The sequence below is a fragment of the Toxotes jaculatrix genome, chromosome 10, assembly GCF_017976425.1.
Source record: "Toxotes jaculatrix isolate fToxJac2 chromosome 10, fToxJac2.pri, whole genome shotgun sequence".
In the NCBI taxonomy this organism is placed as follows: Eukaryota; Metazoa; Chordata; class Actinopteri; family Toxotidae; genus Toxotes; species Toxotes jaculatrix.
The window spans coordinates 14,298,050-14,322,512 of NC_054403.1; the positions used below are offsets into that span (position 1 = coordinate 14,298,050).

General features: G+C 40.0%; 1 protein-coding gene across 1 annotated transcript in view; it reads right to left on the reverse strand.

The window, feature by feature from the left end:
• spock1 (SPARC (osteonectin), cwcv and kazal like domains proteoglycan 1) overlaps window positions 1-24,463 on the reverse strand; it is a 91,351-nt gene that overhangs the window by 36,149 nt on the left and 30,739 nt on the right. Inside the window, 2 exon segments of the mRNA XM_041048015.1 lie at window positions 8,570-8,615; window positions 11,573-11,581. Of these exon segments, the coding sequence (XP_040903949.1) occupies window positions 8,570-8,615; window positions 11,573-11,581 (55 nt within the window).

Below are 24,463 nucleotides of genomic sequence, written 5' to 3' on the forward strand. Positions count from 1 at the left end.
GCACCGAGGTACAGGGAGTTTGTCATGTCTGTCTGTAGGCTGTGACATTAACACCCGGAGATGATTAACTCCCAAGCTCATCCATCTCCTGTATTTATTGGTGACTGAAGCTTTCGAGCGAGGGCTGACCATGGACTGTGAATAGTGACCAGCAAAAAGTGGGAAGATATGTGTACATGAGGCAAGAGTTAGTCCAACTTTTTTTTTTTTGTCAATACACCCTCTATTTATTATTCTTCTGCTGTTTCCTCTCTCTCCTCTTTGCCAGACCCCTCTTCTCCTCATTATGGGATGCCTTTCTTATCTCTGACTTATCCTCTCTACAGGCAATCTCTCTCAAGTGCTCTCAGTAGGCCTCGTGTCTGTATATCTCTGCATCTCCCTCTGTCTCCCTCTCTCGAGACTCTCTGATGCCACTGTCACATTCACATGCTGGCATTTAGCCTGAGGGCCGCTGCTATGATCGCTGGCAACAGCTGTCTGCTCACATCCTCTGAAGTTTATTTATCCTAATTTACGATGATCATTGGAGGCTTTGTTAGCTATGGGGGAACAAAGGGCAAAATGAAAACATAAACACACACACACACACACTTAGGTTTCCCCCTGTGTGAGTTACTGTTGAGTGTATCTCCCCTTGAAAACAGCCTGTTCAGCAGTGCTCACACACTGCAGTCCATTGATTCACAACTTCATTTTGCTTTGAGTTTGTTGCTGGTTTTGGCTCTGCCTTTGTAAACTAGAAGTCCAGGACAGTAACAATTCACTCGTCTCACTGTGGCTTTGTCTGCTTTTCTTAATCACCATTTCTCTTATCCACTGGTTCCTCAGTTCCTCTTCTTCCATACTATTCCTCCTTTTCCATACTGAACACAAATTGAACTGCTTTGCTGATGTGATTGGCTTCATCTGTTCAGTAAATTAACAATACCCTTGGTGTGACTGTGTATATTTCCTTCCTCTACGTGTCAGTAGGCTCCAGGTATCCTTGATTACCACCTCTGTGTGTATGTGTGTGAGTGTGACTGGTTAATTTACTGTGTGCGTCTGAAATCACTGTAGCATGTACGTATGCGTTTCAGCTGATAGTCCCATTTATGTGTTAAGGCTCAGCACAGCGAGCGCTCACCCCTCTGAAAGAGCAAGATAAGAGCTGAGGCGAGGGTCGTGGATAGAGAGCCACTTTTTATGATGTGGCCAACAAGCCATTAAAATCAGAGCGGTAAACAATGTTTAAAGAATGCCCGGAGAGCGAGCTACAAACCCTTAGCACATTACACGAAAATGAGATATTTGTTCTTGCTCCAGCTCACACTCCATTTAATACACAGACCTGAGGTGCTTACTGTTGTTTGTTGTCCTATCTGTCTCTTTTCTTATCAGTTTCTCTCTTTCTAAGTCTTTTAGCTCCTCCAGGCGTAGATCAGAGATGGTTATATGAGCATGAATTGAGAAGCGGTGACAGAGTTAGGGGAGATTAAAGATGGCCCGATGAGAAATGGGAGCAGACAGACAGCATATCTTCAGAGAGACAGAGGCTTAGTGAGTTGGAGAAATAGCTGATGAAATATATAACAGCGACGAACACTCTGCTGGGAAAACACAATGTCACGTCTAATCAGGCTGATTGGCAATTTGGAAGCTCCAGATTTTCCAGGCTTTGTTTGTGGCTGCTACTGCCAAGCCAGAGTGCATCACAAATGACTTGCGTTCCTGCTGCCAAAACGGTTCCCATAGCAACCACTTATTCACTATGTAATCTAATTAGGCAAACAGACAGGAGAAGTGAACACCTGAAAATTGTGAACTTAACTTGTTTTGTCTTTTCTGTGTCTTCGTCTGCATTGAGTTCTCTGGTTGTGTCTCGGTGCCAGTTTGACTCTCCTGTGCTCCTCTGGACCGGCTGTGATAATGGGGCGCTGCCTGCCATTTGTAATCCTCCCTTTGACTCCCATCTCTGGATAACGCATTGCAATCACAGCCTCGCAAATCTGCTGGGCATATCCATATACAAGCACCCAGAATGAAATACCCCGAATACAGAGTCTAAAACATTGGTCTTGCTGACAGTACAACTGTTATCTGCTGCCAAGGACTCTTCCTCCCCTCTTGTCTCTCTGTCTCTCCTCGAGCTTAAAGGCCTTTTCAGGGCAACTCTCCAATCATTACAGATGGGGACAGAGAAGAGAATAACGCAGATGCAGAAATCCAGTCATAAAATAAAAATTCAGTTTGACTGTGGAACAAGGCAGAGCTGACCTGGAGCACATAACGGATTTTAGGTGTATCTGAATGCCAGAATCCAGACAGGAGCAATGGAGAGTAGTTATACAAGAGGAGACGTCACAACACAGTAGACCTATTTGTGTTAAAATGGCTAGAGAAAGTTAGTTGTTACCGTATCACAGTTAACAACAGAGTTTTGTGTGAGTGAGTGAGTGTATGAGTTTGTTTGACAGCAGGTATTCCTGCTTTCTTGTAAATGTGAAAATTAAAGGCGAATGTCAGGACATGGCTGATATTTTAATGACTACAAGGCAGCCTCTCTCACTCCAGATTGCTGCAGTCAGTCACAGGTGGGCGTAGAGAGAAGGCAGCTACCAAAGTGTGTGCATGTGTGTACGAAGCCACTGTGCGTACTGTAGGAACAAAAAAAGACTTATGTGGGTGTGTGCGCTCATATTCCTCTCATATTCGGTTATGATGGACAAAAATCACAAGATATGGGATTTTGCCTCAACAATGAAACAAGTTTTTAAAAGTTTAAAATAAATATCAAAACAGGGTCTGGTAAAAGTTTTCCTCAAGCAGTTCACTGAGATGTAAGAAACTGAGGAGAAGCAATTTATTTATGTTTTAGCCTCTTCATGAGGCTCAAGTCCTTTTAAGATTGACCACCTGGTCTTAGAAATGTGGCTTCTGTTTCTTGACTTTGAAAATAGCAGTGTGACAAAGTAATCTTTTTTTTGGGGGGGGGGGGGGCCTTGAACCACACCTCACATTCCTCGCCAGCAGACTGAGTGTCCTCGTTTGAATACTACTGAGCCATCTGCCATGATAACTGAACAAACTCCATCCACTGATGAAGAAGCAATGATTAATTAAATAAACATTTACAGAATATTGATCTAGTTTGATAATCTAATGAAATTTTAGTCAAAATGTTTGGCAAAAATGCCAAACATTTGCTGGTTTCAGCCTGTTATATGTGAGGATTTGATGCAATGCTTTGTCACACATTACAGTAAGTTTCGTATCTCTGGGATGTGGACTGTTGGTCAGACAAAACAAGACTTTTGAAGATGTCACCTTGGACATCTTTCTTTGCTTCCTGACTTTTTATTGACATGTAAAACATCAATCTGATGATTTATTTTGTTCTCAGCAAAATAAGCAGATCAATCAAAAATGAAAATAATCATTAGTTGCAGACTTAGTTGAAAGCTCAAGAAAAAGCCAGTAAGAGGACTTTTTGTTGAGGCAATTCTTGCAAAATTGCTTGTTGTTTCGGTGAGAATCAGCCTCAGGAGCTGCTTTTATCTTGTTCCAAATGATGTAACCTCTCACTCACACTGGTCCTGGGTCAGCTTTGGGCACACTATGAAAGCATAAAGCCCTGATCTGAGAACAGCAGATGTCTGTGTAATCCACTCACAGGGCAAACTGGGCTGTCTGGGACACAGGCCAGTGTCACCCACACACACCTACCTCCTTACAAAACTATAGAATTCAGCTTTAAGCATAACATGTACAGAGGCCTCACAGGTTAACCATCCATGACTGGCAAATAGAAAGGTCAATGAGCTGTCACCGTGGAAACAAGTTCATGTGGCATAGCGAAGGATCCTTCTGTATTTCCACATGCATGGCAGAAACAAGAGGTTGTGACATTTAAGTGTTATGTGGGTTTTCTAGAACTCTCTCAGCTCGGTGCTTTCAGCAGCAGAATAGCTAAATCTCTGATTTTCCATCTATTAATTTCACACTCTGTGCATTTTGTCCAAATTAACACCATCTGAAACACAAATTAATATTTGTATTTCTCGTCTCACTGGAGAGTTCTGTTTCAAGAAGTTTAATGAACAGGCAAAATGAAGCACAGACAAAGTAAACTTCACAGTGCCTGTAGTATTCTTATTGAAATATAGATATTAATCAATTCTTAATTAGTCTATACTATTTATTAATCTGTTCCAAAAATTTAAATTAGAATGTTTTGAAAAATCTTTCCTTCAGAAGTTTTATTATATTTTCTTAATTGAGGAAAATGTAGTACAAAATAGTTATAAAAAAAAATATTTATATCACACACACAAAAAACCTTCCCATCTTAGCCACAGAGATCTGACTGTAACCTGCTAGAAAGTTGAGTAAAGGCAACCATCCAAACTGTCAGCTTTAGATCTGAAGGATGCAAGCTACAATGTGTGAATATGTGAAGAGATCCCCACTGAGCTGCTGGAATGTGGTCCAGCTGTACTTTAATACAAATGCAAAAATGATCGCACGTATAAAAGACTCACAAAATACCTATCAAAATGAAGAAGGGATGGGTGCTGGAAGGGACAGCACGTTGGTGAGTGTTTCTACTAAATATTTCCTGCAGGGCAAATCAAGCTGATGAAAGAAAAGAGAGAAAAGACACGACTACAATGGCACAGGGGGAATGTGATAATAATAACCAAAACTCTTATAATATTAATCAAATATGTATGAAAACCTCTAACAACTAATTCTCACAGGCTTTTGGTGTGTGTGTTTACGTCACTGTGGCATGTTGATTCACAGTCGCCCATTGTTCATCATTATGTAATTTCCATCCGATGAACTCAATACGTCAGAAACAACAGAAAACTCTGGAAAAACAACGAGCTGAAAAACAGACGGGTGAGTCGAAGGAGTGGTGAGAGCGAGATGGCCTGAAAAGTATGAACAACAAATTAAACTGATCAGAGAATCTGAAGAGAAAATGAGGGTAGCATGAAAAGAAAAGGGAGAGAGGAGAGAGTGAACCAAGTTTCAGGGTATATTGTTGTTTGGATGTATTTTGTGAGGAGCAGCACTTTATACAAGTTTCTGGTAGTAAATTGCCTGCCAGAGAAAGCTGTCGCAAAACTTCGCCTCCACAGGATGTTAAGTTTGTGACTCCTTCAGTCTGCCAAAAAAGTTGCATGGGAGGTTTTTCAATGTTGAAAATATGCTCTTAGGTTGTTACCTTCACGTTATATAAACTGGGAACTGGTTAATACCACAGATGTCACGAGTTAGTGTGATACCTTTCCAGTTTCACACTAGCTCAAACTCTGTTTTCAAGCATTAACATACTTCTAACGTGTAAATGACTGGTATTCAAGTTGTACTTGCAGCATCACCTTCATCACTGGGTCCCAACCTGAGGTTTGGGACCCCTGCAGTGGGTTGTGAAATAAATCTGACGCCAGATAATGAGAGAGCTCAAAAATATCTTCTGCACCAAATTGGGTTAATTTACATACTTTCTATGTATCTTCACATTTTTTATTGTTGTTGTAGTAAATCACTGACTAATTCTGTCTCTTCCACATATTCATTCTTCAGTTTAACTGGCCACAAACTCTTACTTACACATCCAGTGATGAGCAGATATAGCTTTAATCGGAGGGGTCACAAATCAAAAGGTTGGAGACTACTAACCTGCATCACATGATCAGCTTCTACTGCAGTATGTGAAGTGGTGGAGCAAAAGCTCACAAATATGACAAAATACGCCAAATTATAGACAAGTTTTTCAAGGCAAAAACAAACAGACACCCAAGGCAATTATGAAAATTACTGTCAAATGCTAATTGCAGAACTTCTATTGGATTAAAATACACAAAGCAGTACATTATTCCACAACAACAGCGTCAGCCCCAGTGTAAAATAAAGCTCTGATGCTGTAAAACCTTTAGTCTCTGGAAAGCCATTCATGATGGCAAAGCATAAGCAAGGATAAATAATGCTACCTACAAATAAAACACAACTAAACAATTATTAAATTAATTCAGTACGGACTTAAAATCTAAAACCAGGAATTTGTTGCAAGAAAAAGTCCATGTTGAACATGAGAATTATACTTGGAAATGTTGTCTGGCCTGCTGTCGCCAAATAAATACAGGAAATCATCATCACACAGAAACCAGGAACTGCATGCAAAACTAAATCAACAGCACAATCCCGACATGTTTATAATACCAGTACACTGATGAGCTGGATCAAATTTTCATTTCAATGAGGCACAGTGGCCAACTGGCCTTGCGGACAGAAGCAGATTCTGAAGTTTTTTGAAATTCAGTGGGATTAGTTTGGATTCAAATACATGTTTACCACAGGTCCACAATAAGCTTCAGATCAACTGCTGGACCTCATTAAGCCACAAGAAGTTCTCAAAAACAGATTTACCACTGGGGGATTTGATTGCTCAGTGTTCAGGATCACCAACAAGTCATTTGTGATCCCACTGATTTCATTCATTAGATGCTACAGAGGCATTAATCGCAGAGGGATTTATCAGGGGACTGGATTTTCCCCCCATCAACCTTCCTGGTGCTGATTAGTCTCCAAGGGCGATCGGTGATTCATCAATCAAACTGAGATTGATGCCGCTCTAGTTTCGGCTGTTTTGACCCCCCCATCGAGTTCTGGGGTTACACTTGTCATTTCGATATGATTTTTTGGAATTTGACCACACATTAGATTTTTATGAGACCACTAGTCACTTGTCATTAGTTCTTTAAAAGCAAAACCTGGCCTTTACCCTGGTGACAGAACAGATGGACAGAGCAACAAAATCCCAAAGTTTTCCCTCAATGACAATACATCACCATAGAGGAGCATTAAACTGGCAAGTAAAGGGTAACTTGTTGTTTGAATGTGTGTAGACAACCATACAGTAAAAGAGGGCAGTGGGTATCCTTTCCATGCAGTTAGCAGTCAGTTCTTTATAGCTGCTGATGACATTGGCAGTTCAGCACTCTTTGTTTGGTTTCTGCCCTGATTGCATGAAATATGAGTAAAGTATCAACTATAGTTGATACATGCAATCAAACTAGATACCACTGAAAGTTTGGTTTTACTGGGAATCAAAGCAGAGCCTCCATGTTTGGAGAACAGGGCACAGATATAGTGCAGTAGTCATACATCACTGTTTTAGCATCTAATTCAGGCATGTGCTTACCCTGGATTTTAGCTCAGAGGATTCCTCCGTAACATCTTATGCATTTAGTCTCTGGTTAGGAGAATGAAGCTCTGTTTACTTTTTGTCTTTAGACGTCTCTGAGAAACTAGCGAGTAGCTCCAGAATTTGATGCACTGAGGCGAGGCTGTTCTCATTAGGCTCAGTATCCACGAGGAGCTGGCCCAGATAAACCTGCTCAGCAAGTCTTTCCCTGAAGAGTTACAGTTACTGCGCTAGATATGCAAAACCAAGCCAGCACAGAATAGAACAAACTCGGTGGTAGAAAGATTTAAAGTCTGGTGTGCTGTTCAGAGAGCTGCAGTCCAATCAAGCCCCCAAACTGTGTGAGTCAATGTGTGTGTGTGTGTGTGTGTGTGTGTGTGTGTGTGTGTGTGTGTGTGTGTGTGTGTGTGTGTGTGTGTGTGTGTGTGTGTGTGTGTGTGTGTGTGTGTGTGTTAGACAATGAGACTGAGAGGAGAGTGTGACTGAGCAAGTGTTTGTAATAATTGAGTTTAGTCAAGAGTTACTGGGGGTCTAAGAGCATTACACACTTGAGCGTGATTGATAAAGTAGACTTGGCGTTGTTGCCATAGTAAGTCCATAGTATTAGTGAGCAGTGTAGTAAGCACTACGTAACTGTGAAAAGTAGCAGCATTTGGCCTTGGAAAAAGACACACACACACACACACACCTATCTTTAAACACATGACTGGATTTTTGGCAGCAGCTCACTGAACAGTACAATCAGTTCATTTGGAGTCCTAATTTATAAGCTGTAAACTGTACCATTAAAACTGAGAGTGAGGGAAGTATAATGTCAAGTAAACATTAAATAACCATACAAAACAACACACTCAAGCCTCAGTATATTAACACTGGTGCAGTCTGAAAGAAGCGAGGTAATTTATTCATTTGTTAAATACCTTCCTTTAATCACTGTACAGTCGATGGTTTAAAGAAAGAGGCTGTAATTTCATTTTCATTCTCTGTTTAATATTAGTTATAAAGTTAACAAAGGTGGATAACTTTTACCAACTGAATTAGAAGTCCTGAAAGTAATTTTAATTGTAGTTTGAAGTTGAATGGGTGTGAATGGGCCTAATATTTTTAGAAAAGCTAATTAGTAATGTCTTCAGTTGTAGCCCATGCTTTTAAAGGCTGCTACAGTCAACTTGAAATAAACAGAAAATCAGTTCCTTAGTTTAAGTGATATGTTTTGTATGTTAATTTTTTTTCCTTTGTGTAAACAACTTTTGAATGCTACAAATACATTTTGGTTGATACTCAAAACGTACTGAGGTTTGATATCCACCCAGGCTCACATACAGTAAACATTAATATAAACATCAGAGCCACACAAACAACAGGACTCACCTTGGTCTAGAGACTTGGCAGGAGCCCAGCTTTTGAAGTAGTCATCCTGAGTGGAAACACAACACAAGAAACTGGGTTATAAAAAAAAAAAACATATCATGCTGAGAATATCTTTGAATTATTTTGTAGACCAGACAGAGAACAGCTCCAATACGAAACCAAACTACTGAGAAATCCTGTCCTCATTCTTCTCTCCCTGTGTTCTTTCATACTCATGTTTTGTAAAAATGAATGACTGCAGTAGAAAAAGAAAAGACATTGAGAGGTAAATGATTGGGCTTTTAAAAAAACAGGACACACTTATACAGAGGAAGATACAGGAGACACACAAGGGAGTAAAGAAAGCTACAGGGTCTAGTAAAGAAGAGTTGAACTGGGACCAAAATATATTTAATGTCAAGGTCAACATGGACTTTAACACATAAGAACAATTCAGAAAGCAGTGCCGTGGTTATTATTCGAGAATAGAGACGGTCTAGTGCAGTGTACCATAGTGTACTTTTAAGGATGTTTCCATAATCATATTAGAAGCGCAAATTATTCTCATTGCTCAGATACAGTAAAGTCTACAGTCAAAGAGAAAGCCTCATCAACTGAAAATATAAAAACTGAAAATAATTGGCTTTTTTTTTCAGCTAAGCTCAGCTGAGAAGAGGTTTAGATTTGTTAAGCCAAATACACTTTGATTCAATGGCTCCATTCAGAGAGGATTCCCTGCCCAGTTAGAGACATCCTCTATTGTGTAAAGCAATTAAAAACCCCATTATGAAAAGAGCTGAGGCTCAAACACTGCTGTTTAGTGTTGTATGTATAAATCATGCAGTGGGGAAAAAAAGGTTAATAATTCATAAATCACCTTATAAAACTAACATCTAGACAATGACAGGAGTGGTACAGGTGAAGAGATTTCAGCTTGCAGTGCAGCAGCAGCCACTGGTGAGAAAAGCAGCAGGAAAAACAGCTGTGCATTTCAATAGACCACTCTGTTATGTGCACAAGTTGAAACTCAGGTATAAATGACTTTGTTGCTCTGTGTGAACTGTCACTGTGAGCTACGTTTGCGAGAGACTTGCTTGTTTACATCAGCTCCCCCATATTCAGCAAACACTTACACTGTTTTTTACATTCTATATTGTATGCTGTAAGCAAATATAAAATATGGACGTAGACAAGACATATTTTAGATTATTCTAGATATATTTTACTATATTGTCATTCATTATCTGTTTAAACCAGCCTACACCTGTGAATGTCCACAGGAGGAGTCCTAGCTGTTGACAGATACATAAATAATTATTTATATCTGCTTACAATCACATTATACTGTGTTCTAAACCTTTTATGAAATGTTTATATAGTGCTCATAAATACTAAACACGGGGAGGTAAAGTGTTACCAGATTTGATTTGCAGTGGAAGTAGTCTGCGCACACACATGCACATACGCAGTGGTGGTGTCTGCATGTAAAGTAGTACCCAGGGCGAACCATATGTGTGTCAGCAGGGAGTGAGCCTGTGTCAGTGACACTACGTGAACCAGGCAGAGAAAACCTGCTGGGTTCGAAAGCAGGATCCCTACCTCCTTTATTATTGAATAACAAGAGAGCCAAAGAGAGAAATATAGACAGATAAATAGATATAGAAATAGAGAAAGAGGCTAAATTAGGCAGTTGTGTGAAACGGTCTGCAGAAAATGGACAGCTGACCTACTCATTCAGTTCTTGTTCTATAAATGACAACTGCCGACATTTGAGCCAACACAAAAGTTCGAAATGAGGAGATGAAACCTAGTTAGCTTCTCCCTCAGGTCCTTATTTCACTCCTGTCCTCACTTCTTTTTTTTATGTCCATCTATCCTGCTCTATCTCTATTATAAAATTATCATAATGGCTGTGAAAGTGCAAAGTAGGATGTTAGCATAGTAAAAGTCATTTCTGCAGACTTCTGGCTACATCCTGTGCTATTAAGTGAAATGTGAGACCATTCTCTGCTTATACAGTGACAATGACTTACTCTGCTTTAAACACTCCTTTTGCTCTAGGTTTATATATTATTGATATCGCTACTAATGAATTATTATTAATACGTTACAGCTCCCAAAAAATCTACACATCCAATTAGGGATACATTATATACGACTCTAACAGGACCTTAAATGGTAGAGTTGGAGTTCTAACTGGAGAATGTTATATGGCCTTATATTTACTTTTTCTTTATAATGACTATAAAATGTTTGACACACAGTAATCACATTGTAGAAATCAAACAGGAAGTACTTAGACTATATGACCAAAGCAAATCTTGTGTACTGGTCTCAAGCTGTTTTTCATGGTTTGGGCTAGACTTCATATTTTACCTATCTGGGGAAGACCCTTTCCTGTTTAAAGATGAGAGTGCGCCCATCCATTAAGAAATGGTTCTACCAGTTTGGTGTGGAAGAACTTGACTGGCCTGCACAGAACCCTGAACTTAACCCCATCCAACATTTGAATGCAGCCCGTGAGCCAGACCTTATCTTCCAACCTTGCTAATGTTCTTGTGGCTGATTAGAAACAAATCTCAGAAGACAGGTTCTTAAACCTTGTGGAAAGTCTTTCCAGAACAGTGGGGTCAAACAGTCAGCAATCAAATATGGGTGAAGTGGTACTTTTGATACGTGATCAAAAGTATATAGACACCTTTCTCTTGGTTGATTTTTTTGCACATTGCTGCCAGCTGCTGTGCAGTGACTGACAATACTTATGGAAACAGCCAAATTTGCTTTAAAGTACAAAAACTATCAAACCACTCCTGCAACTTTTTAATATGCTGAACTATACCATGTTATGGTTGACCAGCCACCCAACCTGCTGTGCATTTAAATCAGCAACACCTCTCCAGCTCTACAACAATGCCTTAAAGCAAGTGCCAGACAAACGCTATGATGCCTGAGGCTGCCAGGATGGTACTGCAGTATGTTTCATAGTAGAATTATCTAGTTACAAAACACAATGTATTTACTTACCTCCGCTTCCTTTAAATGTTTGCAGAGGAGCCAGGCAGAGGAACAGAGGGGAGAGAAAGAAAGAAAGGTCAGTGATAATGGCACAGTATGTCTGTAAGATCTATTACAACTTTGTGTTATTCATTCTGAATACTAAGCTGAACTCTAGAGATTCGTTTAATAGGAATCTGATTCTGAAGGTGGTAGAATACCAAAGGGCTCACACATACACACACTTTCACTGGCCGTAACAGCATTATGAGATAGCCTTATTTGATGTGGCATGTAATTTGAAACACAGTGAGGGCAAACTGTACAAGCTTAGAGCAGAGGCACAGCATAAAGGGAGCAGAGAGAACGAGATGAGAACAAAAGAGGGAGAGGAGGGGAAGTTGTGCAAATGTAGAAACCGGATGAGAACACAAACAGAATTTTAGTGTCTTTTTATTCTGCTTAAATGTGGTGGAGAAGAAAGAGGCTGGAGGCTTTTTGGTGGATGGTGATAAGGTGGAGGATAGATAGCCCCTCTTGTATGTTCTGACCAAGCCAGAAAGTGTTTGATCAAGAGGTGAGGAATTACAAGAGGTGTGTGACTTTTTGGCATCTCTTTTGGACTTATTGCACCAAAGAAAGATTTCTTTGACAATAGGATGTAAAGCTGTCACAGAGACAGTTGATGAGACAGGAGACCTGCATCAACACATATGTAAATGTATTAAATTTGTAGATTAATTTATTGCTTAGTTATTTCAGTATAAAAATAATAGACACAAAACAGATAATAATCCCAATGAACTATGGACTACGGTGCATAATTCAATCCAATCTATTTATATAGCAACAAATCATAATGTATTTTATCTCAAAGCCCTTTACAATCGCATGTAGTTAGAGCTCATTTGAGGTCCTGTTTAGAATCAGGCAAACAGGGAATAAGTCCGTCTGTGTGGCCATATCTGAAACAGATCCTGTGGAATGAATATATTTGTTGTCTTGTTGATTTCTGTACCATCTGGACAATTTGCTACTTGTTGGTATTTTCTGCTGTTAATTTCGACCTGCAGCTACAAACATGTTGTGTGTGCGAGAGAGAAAGTGTTTTATCTGTTCTCATCAGCATTCACTGTGTCCAGCAGAGGACTGCAACTGAGGTGGTGCTGCCTGAGATGTAGTTCAGCTGTTTTTTTTTTTTTTACTAGCTGGTCTTGCTTAATGTTCACAGCAGTTGCCACTACCCCTCTTATTATTCAGTCTAAGTCTCAGGGATGACCTTTCCTTGCCCAGGACCTCCATTAATATTTTAGTGTGCTCATCTCAAAAGCATTAACTCGCTGTTTAGCTCACTGCGACACTGCCCCAATGTCATTCAAACCCTTCAAAGTGATAGCAAGGAGATAAAACTGTGTCGTTATTATTATATCGTCTTTGTTGGAGGTGGTGCTGGAATTTTCAGTAGTTTTCACAGGGAAGGAAATCTTTCAACCATGTCCATTTAAAGTTGCAAACACTTTGCAAGCAAAAAAAAAAAAAGTGAACTGTTTTAATTAAGTCTTTTTTTAGGGTTTAATTAAAATCTGTTTAAAATGTAACACAGCAGCTGTCAGTGAAAATGGGATTCCTTTATTATAAACCTGTACATGATGCAGTTTATTTAGCAGTGCCTCCATTTTAATTATGGTTAATTGACTGCATGTCTGTGTAAACACCTTCATGTCGCAGTGAGTTGTTCCATTAGACATTGCTGTTTAGGAGCTAAACAAAGTTATACCAGGCTGCAGTCTTCAGACAGTCTCCCCAGAGGTAGAACAGAGGCAGACATGTCAGTGAGGAAATGCAATTTGTAGTAAACAATAAAACTTCATACTGTCTGCTTTGCAACCAACATAAGCATTTTTTTTTTTAATAAAATGACCAAGGACCTTGTTTTTCTGAAGAGGGCAGTCACTGATTTATACGTCAGCACATGCAAACATAGTATTCCAGTGTTTAGAAACCTGACGTGCTAGCTGATTACTCTCTGTCATAGGTGCTTCCTTATCTTGAGGTATGTGGTAAATGATGATAAACAATATAATTATGGTCCATGTGCTGATATAAAAGTCTGACAGTGGTAATTAGGGATGCATCGATCCAATATGCTGAATCGCTGTCAGATTCTGACTTTATTAAGTGAATTGGGAATCCACCAGATGTGATGATGCACATTATTACACAGTTTCTTTGTCAGTTTCCTTATAAAATTCAGTATTTACACTCTCAGCTACTGTACATTCATTCCATCATCGTGGGCCGATGTACTCAGTTTTTAGTGCTTGACCAATTCCTGGACTTGTGTTAATGTAAATATATTCCATGTAGTGAGGTTTATAGAGTTTTCTCTAGTGTGTGTGTGAACATACTAGTAACTTGCACAGCAGCAAGACATCACTTGTAATGAACAAATAATCTGGACTTTTATATTACTTGCTAGGACAGCCTCAAAAGGTCTTTCTTTTTTTTTCTTCTGATGACCTCTTCACAGCCGGTCCCCTGAGTCTTCAGCAGATTTTTTTTTTTTTTTCATTTTAAGTCAGTTTAAAGTGATGGCCCTGAGATTTCATCTGATAGCATATCCCTGAGGAAGTCTGTGACAGGAAAAGGTAGCGAGGGAACAGAATTGATTCAGAGGGAAACCAGAATGGGAACGGCTTCAGCCCGATTAGCTTCTCTCAGCAGAAGCTAATCAGGGGCTGGTGGGGGTTGGGGAGGATGCACGTGCTTAAACTGACAAGTGAGTATTTGTGAGTTTGCACAAATACTCACACTAGCATTAAAATAGGCAAAGCCACGCCTGGAGTGCTGACTGAAGATGTCATAATCAGGGGATGAGGATGCAAATCTGGCCTCTTGGTGGAAACTAAACGGCATTAAAAATTTACTGTGTACTTTATGCATTTTATTCATGGGTCTGGAACCTTGCCGAATTCCTTCCCACCCTCATCTTTTTCCCCATAGTCTTTTATTCATTCCCGTCTCCACCTCTTCTACTTCCTTCCCTCTCCACCAAGTCTCTGCTCTTCTCCTTAGGCTACATCCTACTTAGAGACAAGCACCAGTCTGGGATCTGATCAGCACCCTGCGAAGCTGATATATGAGCTTTGTGAGCAGATAGCATAACAGAGCAGAGAGTGGATCTCAGAGATACACTGCATCAGATTACTGTTAGGCCTCTGCAAGTGAAGAATGCTGAGTAGGGCCAGTGGATACAGTTTTGCCACAACACCAGTACTGAAGTATTCAGAAAAGCAACACACACATACACACATTCAGAGAGGGAGAGAGCGCAATAGCACCGATGAGCCTGTTCTCACAAGAAACTTTGTCCTCATTAGTAGGAAACTGCACATTGTGTGAAGTCAACCAAGCCTGTCATGTTCTCAAAATGTAGCAAAAACATCATTAAAACCTTAGAACAACTTTAACCAAAATAATCGGACCTAACCCAAAACTAGTACTCCAGAACTCAGGCCTGTCACTTTGCTTGTATAATGTAAAAAATGTGCCTTTTAAAATGAATGTCACATTAACCTCTATTAGAAATTTATACGGCTTTTACAAGAACAGTTAAAGCCATTATATTGATGAAGGTAACAGGATTATTAGGGCTTATGAAGACTTCCTGGCCATTGTCATAATAGGGAGAGTTTAATACCGAAACTCATTAACTGTCAAACACTTGACAAATTACTTGAATCAGTAATTTTCTAAGTGACTTTGAGGGCATTACATGCTATTAACATTATGACCAGCCCCCAGCCCACAGCAATGTGAGGTCAAGTGGGTTAGCCTTAACTGGCTGAGCATTATTATGAGAACAATTTTTCTGTCTGACCCCCACAATATGGATGTGAAACTACTGGGTAACACTATAAAAGTTATATCTTATGATTAAACACAAATCAATTGTAATCAGATGAAATGCATCATTTAGCAACAACTGGAAACACCTAAAGCTGTTAAAGTGGAACTTTGGCCAGCAGAGTGCGGCACTCCACAGGTACTTTTTAGTCTTTAGAGTCTGTTGTTGGCATGGAGGTGAGGTTTAATGGAGATTATCAAAAGGGAAATTGACTCCCTAGAGCAGGGGACTGTGGATTTTTTCGTCCTTTGTTTTTTTTATTCTTACAAAGCCTTGTTTTGTTGATATGCAGATGAAAAGATGTTTAGAAGTTTAGGCATCTGGATGAATATATATACATCATGCTAATGCAGTTTAAAAAGTACAAATTTGAAATATGGTACAGTGATTTGTCTATAGAAGCAACAGAAGAAAAATGGACTGGACAGACGGAGAATATCAAGAGCACGAAGGGAGGGAAAAGAAGATGGAAATGAAGGAATGTCTTGCAGAAGCAGAGTAGAGGGGAAATAGGAAAGAAGGTAAAGAGTAAGGAAGTGAAGAGGAGATGACAAAAAGACCTGGACAAGGGGGTGGTAGTGAGGAGCACAGGCAACACAGTGAGAAGTAAGAAAGAAAGAGAAGAGGAGAGAGGAAGAACAAAGACGGGAGTCTGGTTTCCTGTAGTGCAACTCTGCTAGAGTCTATCCAGTATTCGTGTCTACATCCTGGAGACTGACAGGCAGCATCTCATTCATATGAACAGAGAGGCAACACTGAATATTACATGTGGTGCTGAGAATATGAAGCAGAACCCTGCCACACACATACATATTGCAGTCATACACACAAACACACACGCACACACACAAAAGTTTGCACATGCTTTTCAGGAGAGCTGCATAAACTCAAATTAATATTTTTTTGGAAGGTACTCTTTCTCGGCTGCTCTCCCTCTCTCAGTAACACACACACACACACAATTAAGCTAAAAATAAACATGGCTCAATCATTACAACAGTGATCTCCGTCCAGACTGTAAAGTTACGTAAGGATCTGGTCAACCAATGAGAGCATTCACAGCCGAGCTTCTCTAAAATGAGACAAATTACTTCTTTTCTTTCTGCTTACTTCCCCCCTTCTCCCCTTGGCTTTCTATTTTTATAGTCTCCCTCATTCATCAACTCTCTTCCCCTCTCCTTTACTCTTCGTTTTTTCCCCCACTGCTGAAAACATCCCTCAACTGATCCAGAAACTGAACAATGTGGTTCAAAGCTGAGCACCAAAAATCTGCTTCCTCTTCATTCTGTCCTTTCTTTTCACGTTAATGAGGGAAAAACCTTCACTGAGCAGTGTGTTATTCAAAATATCTTGCCATCTTCACACTCTTCCGATTTCTTTCTCTTTCTAATACCCTCTCCAAACTGGCTTCCTTTCTTTTTTCATATTTCTTCTCAGTATCAGGATACTGAACATGAAAATCAATCAATTATGAGAGAAGAGGAGCGGTGGAAAGAGGCGAGAGATACATAGAGTTAGTTTAACAAAAAAGTAGAGTGAGTAGAGGGGGGGAACTGGGAAGAAAACTAGGGTTTGAAGAAACAAAGGGAAAGGAAAGGACAAAGGAGCAGACTGCTGATGGAGCTCTGAGAAACAGTGATCTAAAACATTCACAGACAGTGAAACAACGGGTTAGAGAGAAAGAGAGTAAGTCTAGATGAACGACACTTTGGACTTATCAGAATGACTGGTTGTCAGGGCATCTGCAGCTATATTTCCATCCAAATGTGGACTCAGTCTGTTTTTTATATAATAGCATGTGGATGGAAGCTTGCTAATGAAAGAAGAGAAAATGAGTCATAAAAAGCCTCACTGTTAATGATATCTAACTTTCAGATATGCCATTGGGGTATGCTCCAATGGCACTTGCAGGACATGTTGTCTGACCTCGCCTGAAGGCAAAAGTGTTTTTAGCCGCACTCAAAGGCAGAGTGAAAAGTGGTTGATCAGAAACCGATCGACCATCTGACAAACACTTGGGTTGAAGTAAACTGGTGCCTTCCTATTACTATTTTTGTCAAAACTGTCATAAGTGGAGACATATTTACTTTAAATCTGATGTACTGACAAATGTAACATAACATTTAAGAAACTGAGCCAGAGACTTTCACATCTCTCTAAGAGAGAAGAAAATTATTTTCCTGATTGATGAATCTGTTTAGTTTATTGTATCAGTCAAACAACAGTTTAGTCTTTAAAATGTCATAAAATAGTGAAAAATGCCACAATTTTCCAGCCAGTGACATTAAAGCACAAAGATCAATTTCTGTTCTCATTTGTGATGATGCAAAATAAAGAAAAGCAGCATATTCTCACATTTCAGAAGCTAGGAGCAATAAGTGACATTTTTCCTTGATAAATTACATGAGTGATAATCGCTTAATTTCCTTCATTTACCCTCTAGTCATTTCAGCACTAGATAAACATTACTATAAATACTATCATACTTATTTGTGTTGGATATTCACTGTGCCCATGCTTAAAGATTTGTCTGCAGTGAGAACTGTGGATATTGGTGCATCCCCATCAATGAGCCAGCGAATGAGTGAACAGCTGACTGACTGCCTGAAAAAGTGACCAAGTCAGTAAGTGACAAGGATAAAGGCAAAAAAGCCGCAGAAAAACTCAGCCACACGTTTGAGTTAAACACAGTGACAGACAAAGAACTGAGGAGAATGTGATCAAAGCAAAGGCAGAAGGAAACTGACAAGGAAAAAATACAAAGCCTGAAACGCTTGGCTTGTGATTCAGACATTTCCTCCACACACCTAGCTAAGTCTCATGTTTGTAACTGTGCCCATGTCACTTTTGGCTGTCAGAACGGTGTTTCTTTCTTTACCGTGTAAGCCAGTAGTTCACAGGCGCGTCGAGATCAGCCTAGATCTAAGGCTGAGGAAGACACACGCTGGTGGACACAGTGTAATAAATAACTGATAAGATGTCACTAGATTAGCTTGACATGGCTGCGTGTCTGCTGCCTCCTGCCCCTGGCTGTTTGATTGGCTGAGGAAACAGGCGGCAAAGGAGCTTAACGGAAAAGGTTGTTTCTTGTCTTTGTGTCTGCTTGACTACAGGTCTGACAGTAAGTCATACTAGTGTACTCTGAGAGCGCACTGAAAAAAAAAACCCCTCTGAAATCCACATTATTTACTGTTTGTGCACAGTAAATTACTGTGTTTTATATTTCACAGTAGAATAGTGGGTATCCAATCGAAAATTACACTTATCACTTACTGTGAAAATCACAGTAATCAAGTTGATACTGTAGAGACGTAAACAAAAGCACTGCACAATTATGTACTGTAGAAAATCACAGTAACCAATTATGTACCGTAGGAAATCACAGTGACAGCAGGGTGGGCAGCAAGTTACTGTAAATTTGACAGCAACCTTACTGTAATTCACACAGTTAATTACTGTGATTAGAGAATTCAGGAAAACACTGTATTTTAAGGAAATAGTACAAATAAGAATGATAAACTTTAAGTCCTTTAGAGCAACAGAAGCTTTTTGCCACATGTAATTCAGTGTGGACTTACTATTACAAGTCAGTATTAAAAATAAATGCTAAATGTAAAAGAAATGGTGCTTGTCAATCAGTGTGTTGGGATTCTGATGGAACAACGAAGCTACACAGGAATATAATGAACAAATGACGCCCCCTCTGGCGAGCCTTAAACACTTACTAAATGTGGAAATATTTATGGTATATACTGGTCTAACAAACAAAAAAACTGGCTCTGGCAACAATAGCGATGGCCATTGCAGAGCGTTGTTCCATTCTCTCATGTGACCACACTGGTCAGACATGTAAGCCTGAAATAAAATGGTCAGTGGTGTGTTGGCGCCATATTTTCTTAAAAGACCGGTGGCTGATATTTGTGACAGCAAATACAGCCTCCTTCTTGTTGAAAGCACTGAAAGTACCTTGGGATTATAATTTGGTATTTTAGGGAGCACAAAAGAAATGCGGTGGCCATTTTCACCTAGGCCTCCTTGAGCTGGAGGGAGGGGACGCTAGATCAATAGCCAGAGCAGTTTTTCTCAGGAAGTGTGGCCTCAAGAGGGAAAACCTGTTTGGCACTGGCACAGATGATGCATGTGTGATGACGGGGGTGTACAATGGTGTGCACAGAATTTTGAGAAAGGAAAGTGACTTAAAACATCTGGTCCTCATTTACTGTGTGTGTGTGTGTGCGTGTGTGTGTGTGTCACTCACTACAGTTACCTGTAAGCTCCGCCTCCAAAAACACACTTCCATGTAGTGAGGAATTCCCCTTTACAGAAACCTTTAACTGGTTCTCTGTTTCACCAAAGCAAAGAGAGGCATACAAGGCTCTATGATACAATAAGCTGTGAGGAGATCAGTGGTTAATGTTTAAAATTTTATTTCAGCCTCACCACGGCAAGTGAATACTGCAACAGGGCAGATGTTCTACATTCCATGTACAGCGACCCACAGAACCTCCTGTACCTCACTTTTTAAAAAGCTGTAATTAGTGAGGCGCAGTCTGCTGTTAAGGCTTTTGAGGGGGAACAGGCGGATCCGCTGAAGCTGCTTGACTGTTTAATGAGGCTTATTAGGTCGTTAACCCAATGGCAAAAATGGACTTGCTCAAAGAACCAATAAATGGACACATCTCTCCCAAGGCATACTTTGGCTATACATTTGAGTCCACTGCAGCGTGTCTGTAGCAAACTTTTATCAGTAACAAACTTATTAATCCGTGGAGGTCTATTCACCTTCAGATTATGGGAGGCAACAACAAACACCGTGGGCTTTGGCACACTGGGCTGAGGTGAAAAAACACCGGGAAGCAGCAGGCACAAACCCATTTGAAGACTTGGCTTCTGCTGCAGTTTCTGTCCTCTCTTTCCCCCATTCTCACTTGCTGAGGTAGAAAGACATTGCAATGGGCATCATTAAAAACAAATCAGGAATCATATGTCCCTTTAGACCCTCAGCTCTATTCTATATACGAGATATTGTTTGAGGCTGGTTGAAGATGCATGCTATGAGCACAAACTGCCAGATAAGGTGCTGCAGCTCTTTGGCACTTCAGCTGCCTATTCATTTAAGTCATGTCCTGCAGCAGGTTTTAGCTCTTCCTCTGCACCCCCTCAGGGGAGAGCACTGAGGGTATGGATGATGATGAATTCTGTCTCAGCACCGTCATGGGGTGATCTGGAATCAGATCAGAATCACAAACAGGTTTACAGTGTTGTTAAATAATTCACTTTCCCCATGCAATGAGTTTGCTTTGGTGTTGCCATGTAGTCGATTATGAAAAAAAAAAAATGTATACAACTCATGAAATAAAAGCACCACAAAAGTGTTGGCTATCCTGCCAAATTATCACATGTAAATTTAGATTTCATTAACTTCATTCTGTCAAATTTTCATTTATTATTATATTGTAGTATTTGTGTGCAGTTTAACTCCATTTTGCAATTTCAATCTGTTAATCAATCTGCGCATGTAACAGAAAAAACATGTACATGAGATTGGAGTAGTTGGATGTCAGCTAGAGCAGAGAGAGGAACGAAAAAGTGGAATATGGACATAGTGGATTCGTGAGACAGGATCTGTTTGTTTGTTTTTGGTGTTTTATTTTACTGTTACATAATTCCTACTGTAAATAACATCACAGTACACATACTGTCATTTCTTGCACAGTACTTTGTTTGTCATTTGCTGCCAGTTTATGGCTTTGATTTCCCTGGTAAGTTTCTTATAGTGCAGGTTCTGGATTTTCTTATCTGCGAGGTGAGTTCCACCAGTGAGTGTGCAGCCATGAGCCAGATGATGATGAATAGACTCTGCTGCTGCTGCTGGCTGCTAACAGCCTCAGCTCTCACACGGTGCTTTCCTGTGGCTGCCATGCTTCCATAACCTCTCCTTGGTGTGAAAAACAAAGCCATAGTTTTCTTTTTTCCCTCCTGCTCCTGGAAGAAAGCTCGACAGCTTGCTCTAAACATTTCAGGTTCCTTTTCACTCTCTCTGCTCTAGCTGACAGATGTTACTACATCGTCACTGTTGAGCAGGATATAGGTCTTTAGAGTGAAAATTGTAAATTGTTAATAGCCCACCTGCCTCTGCTGCATTTTGCTAGTGTTGTCTATACTATTTGGAAAGAAACAGCGGAAATCACAGTGAGAAAGACAAGGCAGCTGAGCATCTCTTTCTCTTTTTGCTCCCTAACTGGTGACTAGATCTTCCAATTTGTCGCATTAGAAGGAACCTATGCTGATAAAAAGACACACTGAATCCATATATTTGCATTGATGAGCTGTGAGAAAGCTCCAGAATGGAGATAAATGAAAGCACAGATGAGTAAAGAACACAAAGTAAGTTCACAACAGACATAATTTATTCATATGGCAACTGTGTTTTTTCTCTCATGGTGTGAGTTAGTACCCTAAACAGAGATCTATCAAGTCTCATGGTGAAAACACATAAAAAGTGGAGGAAATTATGCAAAAAGAGTGTGAAAGGGACAATGATAGTGGGCTTACAGCTGTGTGTTTTGGGCAGATCTTGTTCTAGTCCAAGTTCTCACGCAGAATTCAAATACACTGATTTAAATTCAGTCACCACAACTTCCTGTACAAAAAAATGTCCTATCTTTTTAAAATACCATCCTATCTGACAGAATCCCTCAGCTCCTGTCGGTATCCCACGGTGATACTGCAGCTGTGATGACGGGCCAAGTGTTAAGCCAATCATACACAGGTTCTCTTATCTGTCTGCTCCACTGGGGAAACAAGGGAAGAGCTCGGGAGGACAGAGAGATAAATGTCCTTTCTTTACTCCAAGTACATTACTCTGCTGTGTTTAATCCTTTTCTCCTCCTCCTCTCTTTCCTCCACCTCAGTTCCCCTCAGTAAGTTTACTGAGTCCCCCTCCACCCCCCTCAGCATGTTAGAGCTATCCTGAACCAGTCAGGGCATTCTTGCGCTCAGCTTCTCCTCACATCCCTTTCTCCCCCAGCTCTTCCTCATTCGCTTTCATTCTGCTCTGACACTTTGTCTTTCTTCTTGTTTGCCTGACTGTTCACAGAGTAAATGCCAGTAGAAACTTCAAAGGAAGCCTGTGGGAAGAAGCTCTCACATTTTACTGTTTGTGTGTTTATGATCGTGTGTCTTTGTGCTGATACCTACCTGTCTCTAAGGCTTTGTCAAAACTAAATGCAAGTCAAATGAACGCAGACAAAACATCCACACCACTCCCCAGACAAGCTCTTACACTAAACTTTTCATGGTGTTTTTATGTTCACTGTATGTGAATGAGAAACATTTGTTGTTTTTTCATTTAGATTTATCAAAATTAATATTGTTGTTATTTTTTTTTTCCACCATGTGGGTTTTTCTGGAGGTCAACCAAACTATATTTACTGTAAAAGCTGAGCTCAGCCATAATCTAAACAAGTCCATATATCTCCTACTTTACTGGTCCATGTACACAGACAGTGATTTATTGTTAGAACTTATAGTGTGCTCCAAGAACAGAAAGTCTGATATCACTGCAGGTCAGTGCATGGGGAAAAACATTTGAACATAATATGAGCAATATTATGTTCAATCTGAAAATTCTGGTGAGATCTAATGTCACCTAAACAATTTACTGAATCTGACACCACACCGGCACCACATAATACTAATGGGCATAAGTATTATGGTCTGAATGAATTGAATAGCTGATTAGAACATATTAATAGAACATTAATTGAAATATTAATGCATTCTGCTTAACTCACCAAACTTTTCTTGCATTTTAAATTGTGCTTTAACATTTTACAAACTTTCCACACACCTGGATAATTATTATGGGAAGTGGTTATGCTCACCCATGGATAGTTAGTTTTGAAAAGCTTTGAAAAAAGTTACAAAAATTGTCACATCCCCCCTAATTCCTACTTCAAAAAGGTGTATGTGGGTGTGTTCATATCTTTCTGTGGTTGTATGGAGATTTTGGTTTGAAACCATCATAATAAGGACATTTTGTCCCGTGCTCACTTTCTCACACACCTTCAAAGGGTTGTTTGAAGGTTAAAATGAGGTTTAGGTTAGGGTTAAAGTCGTCTGTTTTTTTTTTCTCTCTAAAGCAAACGCAGCAGCAAGACAGAAACCACGAAAGAGGTTTTGTGCATTAATGAACAGAGAATCCAAACTATGTATGGAGCCGGAAAATGTGAGGAATAATACTGTGAACTTTCCCTGATTTACAAACTTATCACCTTAGGCTGCATCTTATACAAGGAAACAACACTGCACAGGGTAAAAGTCAAGATCTGACCCACAGTAAGAACTTCGCCAAACAAAAAATCACACACAAACACAGAAGGACAAATAATGTGGATAGTGCTGGACAAAAAACATGTTGATACTCATAAGGAAGGAAAGAAGATCTTAAGCAGGACAGGACTCTGGACAAATACTCGTCTCCTTCGCTGTTGCATCCACTGTCTTATAAACATAACAGGGAAACAGCAGCCTGCATTATGTCTGATCAAAGTTCATAGTAAAGAGTACCACTGCTGCTCACTGACACCACACCCACCCACACACACGCAGCTCTACCACCCACAGCAGCCAGGAGCTAATTTCACACAGTCTCATGGGAGTTTAAAAGGCTTACTCAGGAACAGAGTCAGTGAGGGAAACAAAGAGAAAAGAGGTAAAGGTGCTGATGTAGGAAAATAAGGAGGAGAATGAATTGGAAAGGTGAATGCAGGATAAAAGAGAAGGAGAAAAGGAGACGAACGCTGAGGAGAGAGATGAAGCAAAGATGGCAGATTTAAGAGGTCGGAGCAGAGAAATGCAACTTCACGTTTGCTGCAGCTGCGAGATGTCTTTATCTAAACAAGCACACTGTCAAAACTAAAGCCCTCACAAACAAAGCACTAGATCCTTTTCATACTTCAAGATGAATGGCACAGATGTTGTTCATGTTTTGTTATATTACAAATAGGTTT